The sequence below is a fragment of the Sparus aurata genome, chromosome 1 (assembly GCF_900880675.1).
Source record: "Sparus aurata chromosome 1, fSpaAur1.1, whole genome shotgun sequence".
NCBI lineage: Eukaryota > Metazoa > Chordata > Actinopteri > Spariformes > Sparidae > Sparus > Sparus aurata.
Window position 1 is genome coordinate 30,031,072 of NC_044187.1, and position 21,802 is coordinate 30,052,873.

Consider the following 21,802-nt stretch of genomic DNA (forward strand, 5'->3'; position numbering starts at 1 on the left):
ACGGAGTGCTGGGCCCATTTGAGGGAGAATTTAATTGAAACCGGGGCTAATCTGATGATGGCACGGAGCAGCAGAGCCCTCGGCCCTGCACCACCTCCAGTCAGGTTGCACCTTGTAGTCCTCCAACTCAATACCTCGCTACTTCATTTCATGCCTCACGCTTCATCGCAGCGCTGCCCACTCATATATGCTACATTGATTGTTAATCCGACGTTTGATATGCACCGCGCTCGCTCAATTCTGATCTTGTTTTTCTTGTTTACCCCCCCCCCCCCCCCCCTTCCCCCTTTTCTCCCCAACGCTTCCCTTGTCTTTCCTCTCTCCTCATTCAGGATGGATACTACTCCCACCGGCCGAAGGAGAAAAGCAGAGTCGACAGCAACAACGAGAACTCTGTGCCCAAAGACTTTGAGAACATAGACAATAGTAACTTTGGCGCTCGCTCACAGCCACACCGGCAGTCTGTCGGGGCCACCAGCAGCAAGCAGCAGCGGGAGCATCTGCAGGAGAAGGCCCACGCTCAGCAGCAGGCCTGGCGGGAAAGCTCCCCGAGTTTGGGCCGCAGCTCAAATGAAGTGCTGCCTGTAGGCCACCAGCCGCTAGCGGTCAGCAACAACGGTTCCTACCCAGGAGGTCAGGGCGTTGCTGCAGTGTCGCGGCAACACTACAGTTTCTCGCAGGCCCAGCAGGCCCAGTCGCAGCACAGACATCAGCACCCCCACAGGAAGCCGGCAACCGCAGCACCGCTGGAGGTGACCTACGATCAGCCACCCAAGTGCGAGATCAGTGGGAAGGAAGCCATTTCAGCTCTATCCAGAGCCAAGAGCAAGGAGTGCCGGCAACAGATCGCAGAGGTGTACTGCAGACACAAGGAAGGGCAATTAATGCCCGAGAAGGTCACTCGCTACTGCCCCCTTGAGGGTGAGTAATTAATTATTGGCATCAATTGGATTGATTTTTTGATTTTATTCAATTCAAATGGTTATGTCTGCGACGTTTGTGCAGTCACTTTGTATTCTGCACGAAAATTGTCTCGCCGAAAGGGTCGATATTTATTAAGCTTCCCAGCATGAGGACGTCTGAGTTTCTAATGGTCTTGTTATGTGAAATGCCACATAGATCTGTTAAAGCTCCTGAAAAACTACCTCTTGAGTATTTCTCTGTGACTTTTTCATGACCAAATACTGTAAGTAACTTTAAGAAAGATATGCTGCATTCACCGTTCCGGCAGATGGCAGATGGACACCATCTGGAGAGCATGGTAAAAACAGTCCAGGGGTAGCGACTGCACGGCAAAACAAAACTTACATTAAGATATGTTGCTATGGTGAAAAGGTATACAAAGAAGGGAATGTATTAGATACAATTATTTTTGTGCCTTAAAGCCTCTTGTTGCCCAGATCAGCCTTGTTTTATTTCTCAGTGATGGAGCTACTTAACAAGAAGTTTGAAGAACATTTTAATGTTCTGTTACGGTCACTGATATTCTCTATTGGCCTCAACTCATTTTACCGCCCTGTTCTCGTCCACTAAAATGAGATCCTGCTTTCTGCCGTCTGCCTGAATCCATGTGAATGCAGCCTAAGTTAATTTATTGAGAAAAAACACGTCTGCCTCATCAGGTCTGTGTGGATTTGGATCAGATTTGATTAATAGTGGCGGCAACAAAAGCAAACAAACCCACAATTGTCATCACATCTTCATTCAGATTTTGCTAACGCTAATTGCTGCACAGAAATTTGTGACATCACCTTTTCCAGCTGGCCCCAGTCAGGATTATTCTAGGAATGAAAAACAGAAATCTCAACTTTGGCCTCATAGTAAGAATCTGGTAGAGAAAATAGGTTTTCCCTTTTTTTTTTTTTACCCAGTAGAATGTATTTATAAAGCCTGTGGCTCCAGAGGATGCCACAGGTGAGCTCACTCTGTGGCAACGTTGCATTGTGGGAAATGTATGTGTCTGGTGTTGAAAAGCAGTCACTGTTGAACTCATTATGGAAGGTTTAAACCAAATGATCAAAATCGATATTCTTCCACACATTTTTCTTCCTTTTCACAACCTGGCACCTACATTACCCACAATGCCACTGAGTGACATCACTGGAGGCCATTTGTCACATTACATGCAGCCTCCTCTGGAGCCACAGAAAGCTTTATACTACTTTTTACACATTTTACACAGCAGTACTTTTGTAAAGACCCCTGAACACCCTTCAGTGTTTAAATGTGCAATCTCAAATTGGTGGAGTTACCCTTTAACACCTTCACGTTTGTTTGTTTTTATTAGCTGTGTCAAAAAAGACTGCTTGGTTCAGTCAGCTGAATGACTGATTCATGTCACTGGACAAAGAAGGGCACTAACACCATGTCAGGTTGTGTTAATGCTAAGGCCAAACACTGCATGTATGCACTCAGCGCGCTGTGAGATATATGAGCATGAATAAATCTTCCAAATGCAGCTTTTATGTGGAAGCAGTAAAAATAGATGAAGCGGAGGAGCCACTCTTCAGTGCTCATTACTGCAGTGCTCTTTAAACAATAGTTCATCTCAAACCACTTCAAAAAAGACTAAAATCAGGAGATCAAGAAGCTAATGGAGATGTTTTGCTTGAGTTGATTGTTTGAGCAGGACTTGCTAAAGTACACAAAGAAAAACCTCCTGGACATAATGCTGACAGGTTGTCGGTGTCTTTCCGCACATAGTTTGACATTTATTTTTTTCAAATGATTTACTCCTACTCTCTGCTGTACAGACTTTTTTTTCTTCATAGCAAAAAAAGACAAAATAATATCCGCAAAGCTAAATACAAAGAGTGAAGTCTGACCAGTCAGGCTTTGGTGCATGGTACAATATTTAAATTTTTTTGTAACTGCGGTCCACGTCAAAGGCAAAACATTCTTTTTCTTTTGTAATTGGTGAACGAAATCGTTGGAGAAAATGGGGATGCTGCCTGTATTCTCTCCAAATTGGTTTCCAGTTTTCATTTGTTTTGTCAAGCTGGCCACAGAACACAGGTTTCCCTTTCTTTTCTCAGACACTCACAAAGACACACACACACACACACACACACACACACATGCTCGCGCGCACAGACTTTATTTCCCTAAGAATTTATGGACATCTTGCAGTCTGATTGTGGCTTCTGTAAACATAATCTGTTGCGGCTGCCGCCATTGGTGAGCAGCATGCATCAGCAACCATGTTTTAGCGATCAGCACACACACACACACACACTTTTACACTCACAGGAGCAGACTGAATGCAGTATGGACAGCAGGGGAGGAGGAGAAAGCTATTATACATGCTGCCTGTTTCTAGTCAGATACCTTCCTGGCCCTCGCTCACGTTATTGGAACTCGAGGAGGGCACTGTGACTTAGCAACTTTTGTGCATTCCCCTTTCCCAAGAGCAGGAGTATCGTTTGTCTGGGCCTAAGCTCCTGACATCTCACACGGCAACTCGACATCCCACTCAAACTGACAGTTTGATCAAAGGAGACAAAGAAATTGAAAAGGGCTTTCCCCTGGTGGCTGGGCTGTAACAACACGACAGCTAAATTAAATCACTTTTCTTTCTTAGCCTCTGCCTGCCAGTATCTCTCTCCCCTCTCTCTCTCTCTCTCTCTCTCTCTGTTCCCCATCCAAATTCAAGTCCTAACCTTGTTAGCAGAAAATTGTCCAATTTGATTTGATCGGTATTCTGTCCTTGAGGCCTTGGCCAGATTAGCAATTGTGTTAGCTCTCGCATTAGCATCATTGAATGCGGGGGGACCATGCTCAGTATCTTCGCCTCCCATATGCTAACTTGGCTAATCATGATATGACTGGGCTGCGTTGCTCCAGCAGCGGTAATAGCTTGCAGTCAGCAACCTTGTGCCCGTGTAGTTTCGACCTAAAAGCCTTGTACTGAAGATGGTTTGTGTGTATCAAACTTGATATTTAATATATGTATGATTACAGTGGAACAAATTACTTTGTGAAATGTGAACACAGTGATAAACCTAAAGATAAACAGCACCAAACTCTGAAGTTCTGAAGTTTAAAACATTAAAAATGATTAAAGTCGTTGAATAAAATACTGTTTTGACGTTAACTCAAGGACATCTATCTCCTGAGTTGAAAAGATATCCATTGACGCTAGTATGCTGACAGGCTAGCTGAAAAACACTTTTTTCCCAGCGGTCCCTATGCTCTTGTGCTAGCGTTGTAAACACCAAGACTCCCCTGGTAGTCGGGCTACCTGCATAGCTAAGTGAGTTAACAAGCCAATGGCAGCTTTAGTCATGGATGGATAAAGGGAATATAATTAGCAGCAGTTAGCAGTTACTTGGGTAATATGCTGCCCCCATTTACCAAAAGTAAGAATTCAGAGTGACCAATTCTTACATATTACACCTTTAAAGGTATTATAGAAAGTAAGATTTCCATGTCTTCTTTGATTATAAAGCAGGTCTAGGTGCTGGAAATGGATTCTAAGTCCACAGAGAAACACACACAGTTTATATTTAGAAAATGAGGTTATAAACAAGCCGTCAAGACTTCCGTAAGTTTGTGATGTCATAGCTGGTCATGCCTGTGAGAAATGACCAATCAGAGCAGACAGGCTTTAAAGAGACAGGCAGCAACATAGCCTAATAACCAGCCTAATAATGTGTTGTTGATTTTTTTTACACAAGTAAATATTTTCTAGTAGACACCCAAAAAAAAAGTATAAACTTGAAAATTGGCATTATTTGAGACCTTTAACTGTTTTGGTCCACTGCATTATAGTAGACCGCAGCAGTTAGTTGTTTATAGCAGCTCTGATAACATTAGCTTAGAGAGTTAGCGCCTGTGGGCAAACTTAGTGGAGCATTTAGCAGATGAGGAGCCAGATAGCTACAGTAATTAACTCAGGTGTTTGTTGTTGACCCGCATCTTAAGTGTTAGCTGATAGCTGTTTGGCTGCCAGTAATAATAATAATTTGTTAAAGAGGCTAAACATATTGTTATTTGATTGTGGCCAGCTCCAAATGAATGCTATTGTTGCTTCGTGTCAGGCGAATTTGTAAAATAGGCATCTCATGCGAACAAGTTCACCATATAGAGTGCTGCAGGGATGACATACTTTGGTCGGTTAGCTCTGAAGTTAGCATCACCCTGGCTCCCTCCAAAAAAAAGCCTGTGGGATTTTTTAATTTGAATTTGCATTATTGCCAAAAATAAGCGCTGTGGCAAATGTATTTTTTAAGCGAAAATTAAAGAAGCAGCTACAAGTAGAAAGCTAACGTTAGGTCATTAACAAACTACATTGCAATAGCATGACTTTACTGTCACACCACTAAGCGTCTGAATACATGATTACACACTGACACATTGATCAATCTCAAAGTTGTAAAATTAGATTTGTTAACTAAAATTTGCCTTTAAAGGCAGAGTAGTTAGAAGATGAGCCATGTTCAGCATGAGGAAATGTAATGTCTCTGGTAGCTTCTATAGTCTCCTTTAGCATTGTTAAATGTTACTTGTTAGCAACGGCTATTTTTAAGACACACTAGCGATTTATAACTCAATAGATGGACATTTCATGATGTATACCATGTCGTTGAACAAAACATACAACAACAACATACATACATACAACATTTATTTTAGGCATTTAGTTGAAAACCCATTCACTTCTGAGACGAGAACAGGAAGTGAAAAATGCTTACTGCTTGATGGGTTTTAGAACTCATGACTGCAGAGTTTTATAGAGGTGATAATATAAACACGTTGTGCTCAGCGTTGTGTTTTCTCTGCCCCCAAGTGGCCCAAAAAAAAATCTGTCATTACAGGGGCAGGGAAAGGGAAATGAAATTTGTTATTGTATTCATGTAAATCAAATCCGTTGGTATGATGTATAAGCATGAAAATCTGGCTTTGTGGGTGGTATCAAGGAGCAGACACCGCCCCCGAGACATTTTCAAAGCAATTTGATACAAGCCCTTTGGGGTATAGCTCAGTTCTTGTTCTTACCTCTCATATGAGCAGTTAAGATGGAGGGTGGGTAAGGGCCCGAAGTTACACAAGATGATGAAGGAAGCGAGTTGGGTGATAGCAAATGAGGGAAAGGCAGTTTAAAAGATTGATGGCGATGGAAAGGATGATGAAGACTGATGAGTTCAAGTGGAGGGCTTCTGATTTTTTTTTTTTTTTTTTTTTCTGTCTGGAAAAGGCCTGTGGTGCTTTTAGGTGCAGAGTCTGTTAAAAAAAAATACTACACCCGAAGCTCTTTTGCAGAAAAACATACACACTCAACGAAACTGACAGTAAATTTGAAGTTCTCTCTCTCTCACACACACACACACACACACACACACACACACACACACACACACACACACACACACAGCAGTGCTCATTAGTTCAGCTAGCCAGCGTAGCACACACTCTCAAAGTGCTTTGTGAAGTGACTGGCCAATTATCCGTGTGCAAAGCAAACCAGTGAACCTTCTTAGCTGGCCACCAATTACCGTTCAATCTGATACGGCCCACAGCAGATTTCCCCCCTGAGCTGTCACACACTCACACACACACACACATGCAGAGAGAGAGGAGTGAGAAATAAGTATGAGTGACTGACAGGAGCCACGGCCAACTGGGGCCAATTGGAGCCAAGGGAGCGTGTCATTAACCCAGTGCTTTGTGGTCAACCTTTAAACAAAGCCGTTTTGGACACCTGCCCTCAACATTTGAATGAATGAGATTAGTTGAGCAGGAGGGACGAGGCCTTCTTAGCCCGCCGCTGTCGACTCATAAAGAGAAGACGTGTCGGACACTTGCCCCTAAATTTTTTACTAATTACAGGACCTAAGGGCTAGACGGCAGAGAGGAGCCGGGTGGGGCATTTTTTTAGGAAACGCAACCTCAGGGGAACAAGCAGCCCCCACCTCAGTATTCCCTCAGCTTCCGCTTCTTCTTCGGCACAAACTGGCTCTTGGGAACTGAAGTCCCAAATTATAGTCATTAATCTCCTTAAGGCACGTTCGGTGAACAAACACGTCTCATAAGCTGCGTGTGCGCCTTTGCTGCAATAACTGAAGATTTAAAAACAAACAATGTCTGGGATGATGTCGGGGGGGAGGGCTCGACGGTGCAGAAGTGCTTCGAGGAAGGTTTTTTTTTTTTCACGGTTTTGAAGTGCAAGTGTTTGTTTGGGAGCGGTTAAGGGTGGTGCGAAAACCACACAGTGGAGCAATGCTAGGGTACCAACGGCTCTCCAGAGATTGCTGGAATTGTTTAATTTGATAGTGGCTTGGCAGGCCGCGGCCAGGGCGGTGCTTTCTCCGCATGCTTATTGTTGTCGTTTGTGTGAAATCCAAGGCATCTTCTGGGAGCTTTGCCTGTGAGGAATGATGGCACATTGTCAAACCGTGCTCCACCCTGAAAGCCCCAGAGGAATCGCTTATAGGATTCCTGTCCGGACCAGGATAGTAGTTACAGTGTGTGTAGCGGCTGGCTGAAATTGTCATAGTTCCAATTCAATCACATAAGGAAATGGATGAGAGTCATGGTTCTGTGGTCGTCTTTTTTTTTTTTTATTTCTTTAATTCCCTGGGCAGGCCCTCTGCTTATAACAGTCAGTGTTTTTCATGGTTTAATGGCTATATTATAGTCCGGCTGTGCATCTTCAGGAGAGCATCTTAACAGCGAGACGTAAAACTCTGATCAGACCGCATCGCACTTAGATGATGTGAAATACCCACTGAATGTTCACTTTCGACATCCCTGTTAATTGTTATGAATATGCTAATCACACCACTCCAACTGCTGCTTACCGTGTTGCCTAGCAGCTTCGTTGTTTAGCTAATTCCCTTTATTGTGTGATAAAAGAATAACATTTAATTATCATTAATAACCGTATTCATTATGATTCGACTTTTGCTTCCTTGGTCCCTCGAAGATATTTATACGTGCTCCCCATCATATAGTGACTAATTGTGTCATTTGTGTGGCATAGCAGATGTAATTTGGTAATCAGCAGCAAACAACCCCCTGATCGGATTACTGATGAAGTATCCATGCAATGCAGCGTTAATACAAAATTTGCATCCAAAGCCGTCTTTTTTTTTTTTTTTTACCTTGTAGGTAAAGCCAACGCTAATGTCCAGTGGGATGAGGACTCCGCTGAGAGCTTTCCGTCGAAGCCGGTGAGAATAGCGTTCGTTCTGGTGGTGCATGGTCGAGCCTCCCGCCAGTTTCAGCGCCTCTTCAAAGCCATCTACCACACCTCGCACTACTACTACATACACGTCGATCAGGTGAGTTGCAAAAGCCAAACAAGCGCTTGTAACGTGACATCAGTTTAAATCCATCGTCTTTGGAAGGAAGTTTAGGGTAGGATTTAAAAAAAATAATAATTTGTTTTTATTGATGCATTAAGTGTAATATCTCGATTTCGGTGTTAATCCACGTGTGATCTTCTCCTTTTCCAGCGCTCTAACTACCTGCACAGGCAGGTGCAGGCCTTGGCTGTGCAGTATCCAAATGTGAGGGTGACTCCCTGGCGAATGGCCACCATCTGGGGTGGTGCCAGTCTGCTGACCATGTATCTTCGCAGCATGGCTGACCTGCTGGCCATGAGAGACTGGAGCTGGGATTTCTTCATCAACCTCAGTGCTGCCGACTACCCCATCAGGTAACAAAGATGTCATTGTAATGAGTTGTCCTGTCAGGAAATGAAGTGAGCTGTGGGGCGAGGAATCTCATGTAGGTGACAAAAGCAGTCACCAGGGTACAAACATTACCGGCCTGCTTTCAGCCAATAAGGGAGAAATTCAATACACACAGGTCTGCGCTCCTGTGGTTAACTGTGAGCTTTGAATAAAGACTCACTCCAAACCAAACAGATCAATGCTTTCTTCAAACAGTATTCGTTAACACCTTCCCTTCCAAGTCCCTGCCTCCTTGCTTGCACTCCATTGAATGGGTTACATGGTGAACTGATTACAGTTTAATTGCCCAGGGTCAATACCTATTGACTTTCCAGACCCGCTGTGTCTTGTACTGTCCGAAAGTCGTCTCTCAGCTCGAAACCACTGCTTTTAAAAAGCAGTAAAAGGTAATTAAAGCCACAAAGTCTGCGTGAGCTGGACATGAAGTCATGGAAATAGGCGATTGGAGGAGGAATTTTGTGACTCGTACTTTTTTTAATGTCAGTTTATAGTCCTTCTGGGAGTTCAGGGTCTGCTGGGTTTTTGATGTAGCTCTGTAGCAGCCAATTAAAAGCCTCCTATTAAGGAGAGAGTTGTCTCTCCTGCACAGCCAGATGTCCACCCGTTGAATTTAGACAAGCTGTAATGGCCGGTGGGTAACAAGGAAGCTGGATCCGATGTCTCCACAGCTGGAGCAAAGATGCGGGGGCAAATGTGGACGGATTCAGCCTTTTCACCATATCGATGAATGCCGCTGACGGGCCGCCTGTGTGTCTGTGTTTCTGCACCAGTGTGTGCACAACGTCTGAGTTTATGTCATGCCGTCTGCATAGTTCAGTGTGTCTCAGCGCCTGTCCCTCTACATGTGTGCTTTTTCTCCCGTCTGTCTGTGTGTTGTTAAAGGTATTTGCGAGTGCGCACAGCAGGACACCGTCTTCTCCCCGTCTTCTGCCTCCTCATTTGCATGAGGGCGATGTTGTCGAGAAAAGAGCTGACAGTGGAGGTTTTAAGGCCCATCTGTTGGGAAGCGAAACGATTGATGGAGCGAAAGATGGAGCCGTGAAGCAGGAGTGACAGGGAAGAGGCGAGAGAGCGAGAATATGCAGCTAGGTGTAGAGGAACAAGAGGAAACGGCACACTGTGGATCCATGCAAGCCCCTTTGAGAGGGAGCATCTGTGCTGCTCGACACTGAAACCCTTTCAGCTGGTTTGTCGCTGACAATCCTGTGTGATTTCTTTTGGCACGGGGTCGGGATGACGGGGACAGTCTGCAGTCAGGAATAAACACCTCAGAATTGCATCATCATTATGGACTTACTTTAGCACACTGTAGCACAGAGAGGCATGTTCATTTCGATCCATCCTATAGGTGATGATATATTTCGGTCTGCACCAAAGTGTCAGACCCTTTGATCGACTTCCAATCCATAGGGTTGTGGGTTTGAATCCTGGTTCAGACACATGCTGATTTTATTTTAAGAGGTTGGTTTCTGAGATTGTGCGTGAAATGAGAGTGCAAAAAATACTTGAATGAAGATTGATCTGCTAATTGTCAGTGTATTTCACTTGATAAGGTGCTGTAGTAAGTCATTTGGTCTAAAACAAACAGCCTCTTCTACTTATTTCAAACCTTTCAACACTTATTACGACCTACTTATTTCTGCACTGAACCAACTTATTTCAAGGTTTCTCATCAAGTTAAGTTCTCGCTCGGCATTGGAAGATAATTCCCCTGGCTTTTAGTCTACATCTTCTCATAACAAGCACTTATCGCCTGTGTTTGGATAATGTCAAGTTTTGCGGTGCGACAGCAAATACAACCAGGCTTTAAGCTGCCAGTGCGCTTCATCAGAACTGTTTGTCAGATCAGGTCAGATAGCTTTGGAAACCCTCTGCCTCCGCATTGATACTTTCCGTAATCAACAATGTGACTTTCACGCCCCCTTCCCGCAGTGATTGGCCAGCTGTATGGAAGGTGAGAAAGGCCTCGCAGTTTGAACTTCCGATCTGAACTCTGTTTTGTTTTTGTTTTTTTGAGCGAGGCTGTTTGGAACAACTGTGTCATCAAGCACTGGAGGAGTCCTTTTCTGTGCGCTAGGGCCCTTTTTGTTTTTTCGCCCCTCCCCCTAAACATCCTGAGTCCGCCACTGTTTTCAAGCATACCTCAAGCCTCATTCTTGCAACTTCTTTGTCAGTTCATTTTAAACCATAGCGCATTATATTGATATTTATTGTAATACTTTTATTCAGTTTAAAATTTATATTGTGAACCAGGACCAGACTTTATTCTAGCTTGAAGTTTCAGTATATTTTGGCACAGTTTTTTTTCAATGCCGCTTGTTTTTGCGCTGTCGGCGTACTGCGTAGGTGCCAGCAGGACTGGGTGGAGGACTCCCCTGCCCCGCGCTGCCCTGACTACTGCTGTTGTTATCAGTGGGACTGGAGACAAGCATTATTTCCCCTCTAATTCCCTGATAATGTCTGTCCTGCCGCATGGATGGCTCTCAAAAGCAAACCCAGAGCCCCTCAGACCGGCAGAGGGGCTGTGTGTCCAGGGGAGATATACTGTGTGTGTGTGCGTGTGTGTGTGTGTGTGTGTGTGTGTGTGTCCAGAGGGGCCAGAGGATGAGTTACACGCTTGCTTTGTCAGAGTACAACCCTCTTTCCCAGCTTTTATCTGCACAGTCTCCTTCGTCCTACCTCTTTTTTTTTCTCTTTAAAGCCCCTTTCATGGACTTTACAGCAGCTTTTAAGAAGTGGGAGCTCTGTGAGGCGATGACTGGCTGCAGGCGTCATATCTTCTAATCTGTTTCACTTCGTCATCTCTGTCAGGAAAGTGTTCCGTCTCATATTCTAGCTTTGTTCCAGGAGTGATAGGTGTCATTTCCTCTTGTGGAACAAAAAAAGGCCCTTTTATAACCTGTTAGACCTGCGCCAATTCATTTGAAAATGTAATTCTGAAAAAAAAAAAAAAAAAGAGAGAAAGACAAACTTGTTGAATAACTAGCAGGATTTGGGGATTAAGTTACAGAACTTTCTGTAGGTCTTTCCAGGACAAAGATGATGAATTAATGATCCGTCTCTCATCTGTTTGAGTGTTGTTAGACTGTGGGTTCGTAACCTGTCAGCTATTTGAATTCAGCTATTCCCCTCAGGAGGGGTATATTTAAAGTCCTTGTTATAAAAAGGTACATTATTAATTTAGCAGCGAGACCGTGGAAGTGAAACAGTGGCACAATGATGAAGTTTAATTGGCTATGATATTGAAAAGGTGCACATTTTTTAGCTGTCAGGTGGGGTTGAAACTCACAGCAATGTGTGTGTGTGTGTGTGTGTGTGTGTGTGTGTTACTGTAATGTGCGGGTGTGTGTGTGTGTGAATACCGCTGTGAGACAGAGCAGCCACAGGGCTGACAGTAAGCAAACTAGACCCAGTGGACGGGGTGACCACTCAGGTGGCAAATCTGGAGCTTGACATGAATTCCCCCCTTGCTCCGTGTGTGTGTATGTGTGTGTGCCGCGTCTGCGTGCCTGCGAGCATTTGTGTGTCTCTGAGCATGTATACTGCATTGTCAGTGTGCATACAAGCAGATACACAGCGTCTATGTACGTGCGTGTGTGTGGGAAGTAGAGACAGAGAAGACTGCATGTGTCTGTACAGCACATCATCAGTTAGGCTTTATGGCTCAGGACCTCCTAAGATAAGCCCTCCAGGCTGTGAAATTGCTCCTTCAAGAGAAAATGACATTAATATGCGCTTGTCCCTCCCCCCACTGATCCTTGAGCTTTTTACCAGGGCCTCGCTGCTCTTTTAGAAAGGCAAGCCGAGCCATCGTGAAAGACTCCCACCGCAGATGAAATGTTAGGGCCATTGACTAGGCCATAGCCTGCAGAGCAAAGCTTTTAGCCTGTCTGGCCCGCATATGAGGAAGTAGACTGCTCGACAATGCAGGAGCAGCGTGGAGTCATTCATCAAAATCATGGAGGGCATAATCTTTTGTATGATCCTAAATAGTTTTAACAGCTTCAAGGAACTGGGGGACTGACACCGAGTTCAGCCGAGGTCTCTAATTGATCGCGACGTGACTTAAAGCCCCTGAGAACTCGGTTTAGATTTTCCCCCCTTCACTCGAATATGTGTTTCTGCTTGTTGTTGCTTCACTCAGATGTTCACCACTCTCTGTGCAGAATGATTTGTGACATCCCAAGTGGTATCGAGCCTGGTGTGGTGTACAATGTACCCATGTTTGGATTTTTCAAGATTTGGACAGAGCTGATGTACAATTAAGAGATGTTAAAGTATTAATTGTGGAAAAACCATATCAGATCCAAATCATTATTCCAAGCAGAGGTTTTTTATATGTCTGAAGAGGATCTTTAAATATTAATGACTAAATAAGCAAGTTGTTCCAAAGTTTGAACAAATCTGCTAAGGCTTAGATACACTTTCTAAAGAGTTTAACACTCCCAAAAACAATCTGCTTCATCGGGGTTGTGTGGGTTTGGTTTGATAACAGCTGATTGACAGCATCCCTCACAACTGTCATTATATTTTGATTCAAATGTTCCTAATTCCTGATTCACGCACGGAAGCATGTGACATTACTGTTTTCCGTCCTAGCTCTGCCCACTGAGAAAAAGCAAAGATAATGTACAAACACAAATTCGGACACTCGCACATAAAAACAAACCCAAATTGGGTAACCTCTGGAAGAGAACTGTGTGTTCATGTAACCCACGATGGTCTCATAGTAAGAAGCTAATTGAAGTCTTTTTTGCTTCCTTGGTTTTACATATGTCCAAGGGAAATAGTTAAGTGTATGTGAGGTTTATAATAGAGTTGGAATGAATACAGTCAAAATCCTCCGACTGACTCACCCCTCTGGTGCCCCATGTTTGGAAAAAACACAGCACCAGTAGCCTCTTGAACGCCCCTGCGGTAGATAACACATGATGAATTGCCCCCGAGGGTGCCCTTCCAGCAGACGATACAAGTGCCCTCTCTTCATCATAAATATAGCACAACTTTTCTGCGCGCTGGTGCCCACCCGCATACATGTGGTGCCCTTTTTTTTTATTTTGTTTCGCCCCGTGCCCTCAAACATCCTGAGTCCACCACTGGTGAAAATACATTTCTTTGGTATGCAATTTCAATTGAATGCATTCTGGTATATGTTTTGATCTGTGGTGATATCACCCTGCAAGCTACACGCTGCGAGCTAACAGACCTGTGTGGGTGTCTATGACGAGTTGGATTTGCTTGCCTCAAATCCATGGATGGACACGCCAAAGCAACAGGGAGAGTAAAGAGGATTTATTTCCATACATATATATATATATATATATATATATATATATATATATATATATATATATATATATATGTATATATATATATATATATATATATATATATATGTATATATATATATATATATGTATATATATATGTATATATATATGTATATATATGTATATATATGTATATATATATGTATATATATATATATATATATATATATACATACATATATTATATATAGCAAACCAAAAATTTCACACTAGTTCATTTGAAAAATGTATTTTCTATTTCAGTGTGTCTCTCAGTAACAGGTTAACCAGGCTAATTTTCAACAGCATGTGCTCCACTGCAGCTTCCACCTCCAGCTAGCGCTCGCCATATGTTTCCCTGTGTAATGTAAGTCATTTTCTTCCATTTCAGGACCAATAACCAGCTGGTGACCTTCCTGTCCAAGTACAGAGACATGAACTTCATCAAGTCCCACGGCAGGGACAACGCCAGGTGAGATTGCAAACTTTTCAAACTTCATTTTAATCTCCCCCCACAACACTCCTCCCTCCCTCTCCCTCTCTGGCTGGCTCTCTTGTGTTTGTCTCTCTTACTCACACGCAGCAGCACCTTTGCGCACACACAGCGCGCTCCTGCCAGCACGGCCTGGTCACTGAATCATAATACAATTAGCTCCCATCTGTGGCTTCATTAATTAACCTTCTTGGTGGGGTGAGCTCGCGAGGTCGCTGCCAGAACGCCCTGCTCTGCTGCCGCCACCCCGCCGCCCTTTACTTTCTGCTTCATCACGCCCCGGTGACGAACCAGTCATCGCCCGACACCGTGGGCAAAAATGCCCCCGAAACACATGAGGAAAAAGGGAAGAAAACAGCGGCCGGCTTGCGTGCATGAGTCAGCGTGACTCAGCGCTACCTTTTTTGTATTTGGAGTCACTGAGTTTTTATCCAGTGCTGTTTGGTAAGAGCGAAGCTGTTTGGCTCCCTGATTTGATTCTATATCAACCACAATAAACAGCCCAGTAATCCGCCATTATACAGTGTATGCACATATGCTGATGGAGTAAACAAATTAAGATGCTTGAAAAATGCATGAGTGGGTTTCTAAAATGTCATCTGCGTATGTATATGCGCGTAGAGCCCGCGAGCCACAAGGTCGATACCTGCAACAGTGTTCGTCACGGTGCAGAGAACAGAGGGAACAGTCCGACCCGGCTGACCTGAATTTGACTCCTTCCATCTGACACTCGATACGTTCTCAGGAGTAACACCATCCATTATGTATGCAGGGTGTCACTCTTGTTGTGGCTGATAAAGTGTGTAGTGACAAGTGCGAACGACACATTTGTCAGGTCATTTAAAGGCAAGGGCAGAAGACAGACTCTGCTATAATGCAAGGGGAAGTCATGTTTGGATATACACTAAAGGTGCATACGAAATTTAAAGGTGCAATATGTAAGAATCTGTCATCTGCCAAGTTCATACTCAAGACAAATAGGCGGCAACGTATCACCAGAGTAAACGCTTACCCCCAATTTCCACTGGATACGTCTCCGCTGCGTTGCGTCTCCGCCACGCCAGCGGAGCAAATACGTTTCACTTTAGTCAATGTGTCAATCTCCACCAGGTCCGCTGCGCTGCGTATCTGCTCCGTCCCAGCTCCGGCAGTCCGGCGCCCTCCGGCACAGATACGCAGGACTCCTATATCTGGCGGATGCCGGAGTGCGACGCAGCAATTCAGCTGAATTTAGCACCGAGCAGACAGGAAGTCAAGCGCTAAAATAACAAACAGCATCCAGTTACCTTTCAAAATAAAACACTCGGTGTTGACACCAGTACATAAATCTCAAAAAAAGAGACAAACACAAGCTTTTCTGCTAATCCCTCGGTCGGGAACACTTCGTGTTCTTGATTTTAATAACACAGACCTATAACTGCGGTCGTGAGTGATCATGTGATTATCGCGGGAACTCCTCTGCCTCGTGAGCCAGCTGTCTACCGTACTGCGCCGCAGCGGACTCAAACCGCAACCGGTGGAGATTGCCGGACGGCGGACGGCGGAGCAAAACCGGATCGGAGCTGCAACGCAGCGGACACGTATCCAGTGGAAATTGGGGGTTACTGCTGCTAACTGTTGCTGCTCTAGCTAGTTAGCTCAGTTTGCAGTGCAGTTAGCAGTTCGGACTAGGAGCTTAGGGACCAGGGAAGTATTAATGATAACACCATGGGCACAGGAGCTTTGGACGAGGATAGGGCTAGCTGGTTAGCATACTACTTTCAGTAGATATCTCTGCAGCACAATGCATTAATGTCACAGCTGCTATGAAGTCACATTCTGTTGATAATTTACAAAAAAATATATTTCCACTTTATGTTGAAAGCTTTCAAAAAACAACTAAAACATCTTATGGAGGAATAACAATTTTGACATTATGACAACTATGAATTGTGTTGCTGAAGTTAGCATGCTGACCAACTAGTTCCAGCTCATCCTGGTCCAAAGTTCTTGTGAAACACCAGCACTCCCCTGGTAGTCCAGCTACCTCCATAGCTAACTGAGCTAGCTAGCTAGCTAAAGGTAGCCAAAGTCATTAATTTTTAATTATTATTGTTAAGAATTATTTATCTTTAATTAATTATTAACCTCTTTTTTCTGCTGCTGTTGAGTCTGCCTGAGCATATTTTCACTGTGTACATTTTTTGCTAATCATTTTTGCTTTTTCACCAGTATTCACACAAATAATACCCAGATTTGTTTTGAGAAGAAGCTCATTCACATTTTCACCCTGATTTTGTGACACTCGAAAGTTGTTTCCCAATGAAAGAGGACAGTGATCATTGAAGTTTGAAGTCATTAAAGGCCTCTTGAGTGAAGAGAAACATTAGGAGAAAATATAAATGAGCTGATTATACACAACTGTTCCTCTAAATATTGAACAAGAACTTTTTTTATGTAAATTTTCGATTTTTAAAGTCTAATTCTCACCTGGGTCTGTTCCTCCAAAAAATAATAAGCCCTCACTGTTTTGTACATTTGAATATATTCAGCAGTCCGTGTCGTTACCATGAATTTGTGTGCGTTCGCCAGGTTTATCCGTAAGCAGGGTCTGGATCGTCTCTTCTTCGAGTGCGACACCCACATGTGGCGGCTGGGCGACCGTAAAATCCCAGAGGGCATCTCGGTGGACGGCGGGTCCGACTGGTTCCTTCTCAACCGCATGTTCATCGAGTATGTCATCAACTCCAAGGACGACTTGGTCACCAACATGAAGCGCTTCTACGCCTACACTCTGCTGCCTGCCGAGGTGACACACAAAACATTCACGCGAGCACACACTCACACACACAGAGACACCACTTTCACACGTTAAAGTGTTTCTTAACCTTTGACCGACATCCAGGTGCTGTTTGTATTTATTCTGCACCGCTTATAGAAACCGTATACACTCTTGTCTTTTCATGGCTGTGAAGGCGAGATGTAAAGGCTGACTTTCCAGCCGTACACAAGGATTGGATGAGAACTGAATGATCTCTGTGGGGAAATTGGATTTTTATCACAAGCTACTCTGAATCCCTATTCTCTGCTGCTACTCTATTTCCTCTCGGTGAATTGAATGTTGTAAAAAATAAAAGGTATACAATTTTCTAATTTTGTCTCTGCCTCCCCCACCCCTCTGCCTCTGCCTCTGCCTCCCTATCCCATTTCTGTGTCTGTTTCTGTTTCCTCGATAGTCGTTCTTTCACACAGTGCTGGAGAACAGTGGCCACTGTGAGAGCATGGTGGATAACAACCTGCGCATCACCAACTGGAACCGTAAACTGGGCTGTAAGTGCCAGTACAAGCACATTGTTGACTGGTGCGGATGCTCCCCGAACGACTTCAAGCCGGCAGACTTCCACCGCTTCCAGGTAATGATAACACACAACGCACAATGCATCAATCTATTGGTCAAGAGCAGAACAAGTGGCATTGGTTTGTCAGGGACACATCAAACTTGAAGAGGTTTTTCTTCCCAGAAACTTTAAGTTAACTGGTGATCTCCAGCCATCTGGCACCTTATTCAGGTTTTTGTAGTTGTAAAAAGGAGACAGGATTCTATAGATTTCCCATCAATCTCATGTCACGCTTTCAATGCAAGAGACAGGAATGGACAGAGAAACAGGGCAGCAGGCTCAAAGCGCCTTGCCGGATCGTACAATGGTCCATCCTGCGGCTGGTCAGGACATCTCAATATGAAACACTAAAATCAGCTGATTGTGTTGCTGATATAAGCTCACGCCACATGCAGTTAAGACCACCACCGTCTGAGTTCCTAAGCTCTTAAATTTTTAACTACAGTATATAAAGAGCTTCTCAGAGACAAATGAATGCTTTTGGGGCTTGTTATTTAAGTGTTCATGTTTTTTTATTTTTTTTATTTTAGTTAAACAGATCAAAGATAATGACAGATAAGATAAGATGAGCATACATTGATCCCCAGAGGATAGATATTGGTGTTGCAGCCATACAAGCACCAAAATACATACAGATTAATAAGAAAAGAAACACCAATAAAAAAAAAATACATTTATTAATACAAGAGCCATTCAGCTCAGCACATCATACTAATACTGTCTCAGGTAAACTGCAGTATGTGTAGAATAATATGATACCATCAACTGTAACAGTGTAGACCAGAATAATATATACTGTAATGTGATTAAACACTGAGTAATGATACTCAGCGTTTAATGTGATTTAGAACATAAGAACATAATGTATTACCAAGTAGTAATAAGATAAATTAGTGTAATATAGTGTAGGACATAAAAAATTATATAAGGAGAAATGTACTTGTATGCTATAAGATAATATAAAGCCTAGTTGAGTAAAGCAATAAAGCATTGAATATAAAATATATCTAAGCACAGTATAGACTTGTTCCTTGGTTGTATAATTTTTTTGGTCCAGGTTGAATATTTTTTAAACACAACTGACATAATCACCTGCAGGCAAACGCTTCACCCCAGGATGACTGAACCGCAGTTTCAAAAGACACTGAGTGGAGGAACTGGCTCTCATCCCGGTACTATAATATGAATATTATGTATCACGTTGCAAAAATTGACTCTATATATGTGCCTATAAGATGTAACCCCAAATTACGCGGGTCATTGACAGACACTCTTCCCGTACAAGTATTGAGCTGCCCACAACGCACGCACTTCTAGCATGAATAAGACATTAAAAATAAAGTTAAAGGCAAAAGGAAGAATTCTCCAAAGAGGCGGCTGAAGAGTAAAAAATCACACTAGTAAAAACAAGTTGAGAAAAAGAAACTTCTGTTTATTTACTGCGGACTTACAGTGAACCTTTAAGAGCAACTTCTCAATGATCACCTGATCGATCAAATGTATGTTCACAGCGGGACGGACACAAACGTTCACCGTCTATCTTCTATATTATATTCCAATCAGTCATAAGTACGGATGAAACTGCAGGAGATTTACCAAAATAAAATGAAGACTTGACTTGGAAAATATGCTGCAAGTAAATGATATACGGCAGAAAAACAACATTCAATAAGGGGAAGCTAGTATGGCAGGCAAATACGGACAAAAGATGTGCAAAAAAAGAGATTTTAAACAAAATCAGCATCTACTTTCATGCAATTTGCAGTTCTTACAAATGCGAAACAAAGTAGTGTAATATCCAAGGGTTTAAAGGGTTACATACACAAACAATATGATAGTCAAATGAATTGTCAAAAGAGTCATACTGAGAATTGTTATGTTAATGAGGTAAAATACATACTCAGAAATGTTAAGTTTTGCCATAAGTGGATTAACAAGCTGTTTCCTGCTTCAAACACTGTTTGAAGCTAGAAGCTAGGTGGCAGGGTCCGCCACATATAAACTAAGTAGAACAGTTTGAAACTGTGTTGTTTTCTAAGGTCAGTTTGTTTATTCAGTTTATTCAGTCATGAAATCAAAGAGTTTGTTTATTTAGTTTGTTAAGACATGAAATAATCTGTCAATGAAAATCTTCTGAATAAAATTTCTTCCCAAAAACTACAGAGTGCACCTTTAATTAGTAAAAGTAAATAGTATGAATAGAAATATAATATATATTTTAAGAGGATTTTTTCAGTCAGAGTTATTTACAGTAGCATCTGGGAGGAAAAGCAAACTTTTAAAGTCAAAAATGTTGTTCCAAAAAATCTTTCAGCAGTTTGACAAAAGCAGGCTCTGCACCACCAGAAACACCAGACAAACCTTCAAACATACACAAACTGAAATGAAATGAACACATCACTTTCAGTGGATGTTGGCAGCGCACACATCCCGGTATGTCGTGGGAAATCAGCAGCAGTCAATCTCCAAATTCTCCGCCCTCAAGGTCTGTCCCCTCAGCCTCCAGCATCCAGCCTGTTCCCACAGCTTTCACAATCAATATGTGCAAAATTATGTCTCGATTAGTACGACCCTGAAAGGGGAGAAAAATTAATAGCAATTAGATCCTCTTTGCCTTGAGTGTGAGGGAGAAGAGAGGTTTAGTTAGCTTTTCAAAATGAAAGGGAGTGAGTGGCGGTGACTGCAGGACCCCAGAGAAAGTCGGTATCGCAGTTTGACTTTTAATGTGCTCCTAAAAAGTGAACGCTGCGGTACAAAGTGAGAACGTTCCGCCACAGTTAAATATCACTTCAAGTCATATCCTTTGAGTGCTGTGACTCACTTCGTCTCTCCTGTCCTTCACATACCAGTCAAAGCCGCCGCGCTGACCTCACTTCTCCCTTCGCCAGGCCCGTCTGCCGTCTGTCTCGCCTCGGTCTCTGGCAGCTCAGTGCCAGCACATTACCACAGGTCCTTGGCACTGCTGCTGGGTCTGGTTGGCACCCCGGTATCAGTAAAGTCCAACCATGGGAACAAAGCAGCCTTTCCAAAAGCGAAGCCAGGTCCCGCTCTTAATAGGACTTAATATCCCATTGAGTGCACAATCTGAGTTTCCCTTTGAACCGGAGCGTTGGGGAAGATAGGGGCAGGCAAAGTAGGCTTCAATTTGGTTTGCAGATGAGACGAATAATTCAAGGTACAACTGTCGAGTTTCCCACATGGTGAATATGAAGTGCACTCACCGGGGGAGGAGGAGGGCGTTCTGCAGAGGGAGAGTGGCGATGTGCCTCTTGTTTTAGTGCCTCATTGTTTAGTAATGTCTTTTCAGAATGAGGTGCATTTGGGAATTGTGTTGGAAAGACGGGCTGTGACATGTCAGAGCCCCTCCTTGCTGTTTCATTTGATATCTGTAGCCGATCTGGCGTCGCGTGAAGCCACGCCGACATTTTCTCATGCCTGAGCAGCCTGAGGAAAAAGCCTGCGCCACAGCTTGATTAGCTCTCTGTTCTTTCTTAGCAGGTAGCACCGAGGTGTTCGCTGCTGAGTAACTATCGGTAAATAGTTTTGCGCCCGGGACTGAAAAGGCATCTTTGTGTGTAAGCCAGGCCACGGGGGCGGCAGATTTCATGATGCACCTTCAACCACACAAGAAACAGTACAGCAGGCACAGAGAGGGTGAGAAAGGCAAGGGTGGAGTGGAGGAGGGCAGACAGAGCGACAAACAGAAAGAAGTGTTTGGAAAAGAGATGATGCATGGATGGAAAAATACAGAAAGCGGAAAGGATGATTTAAAAAGGCATCTTGTGCCTCTAGGTTAGGGTTCAGGTTAGCCCCGAGGCATCATGGTAAAGGTGCTCAGCTCAGAAAGACAAGTGACTCTCTGAGTCATGCACCTTTAGGCAAGATCTTTGTCTATAATTCCTGTATTGAAACTGTCTTACACAGAAT

General features: G+C 43.4%; 1 protein-coding gene across 1 annotated transcript in view; it reads left to right on the forward strand.

Moving 5' to 3' along the window:
* The window catches only part of xylt1 (xylosyltransferase I), a 90,676-nt gene that overhangs the window by 45,520 nt on the left and 23,354 nt on the right, over positions 1 to 21,802 (forward strand). The window contains exons 2-7 of the mRNA XM_030424849.1: positions 333 to 921; positions 8,110 to 8,282; positions 8,457 to 8,659; positions 14,397 to 14,477; positions 17,070 to 17,286; positions 17,714 to 17,890. Coding sequence (XP_030280709.1) covers positions 333 to 921; positions 8,110 to 8,282; positions 8,457 to 8,659; positions 14,397 to 14,477; positions 17,070 to 17,286; positions 17,714 to 17,890 — 1,440 coding nt within the window. The remainder of the gene's footprint in view (positions 1 to 332; positions 922 to 8,109; positions 8,283 to 8,456; positions 8,660 to 14,396; positions 14,478 to 17,069; positions 17,287 to 17,713; positions 17,891 to 21,802) is intronic.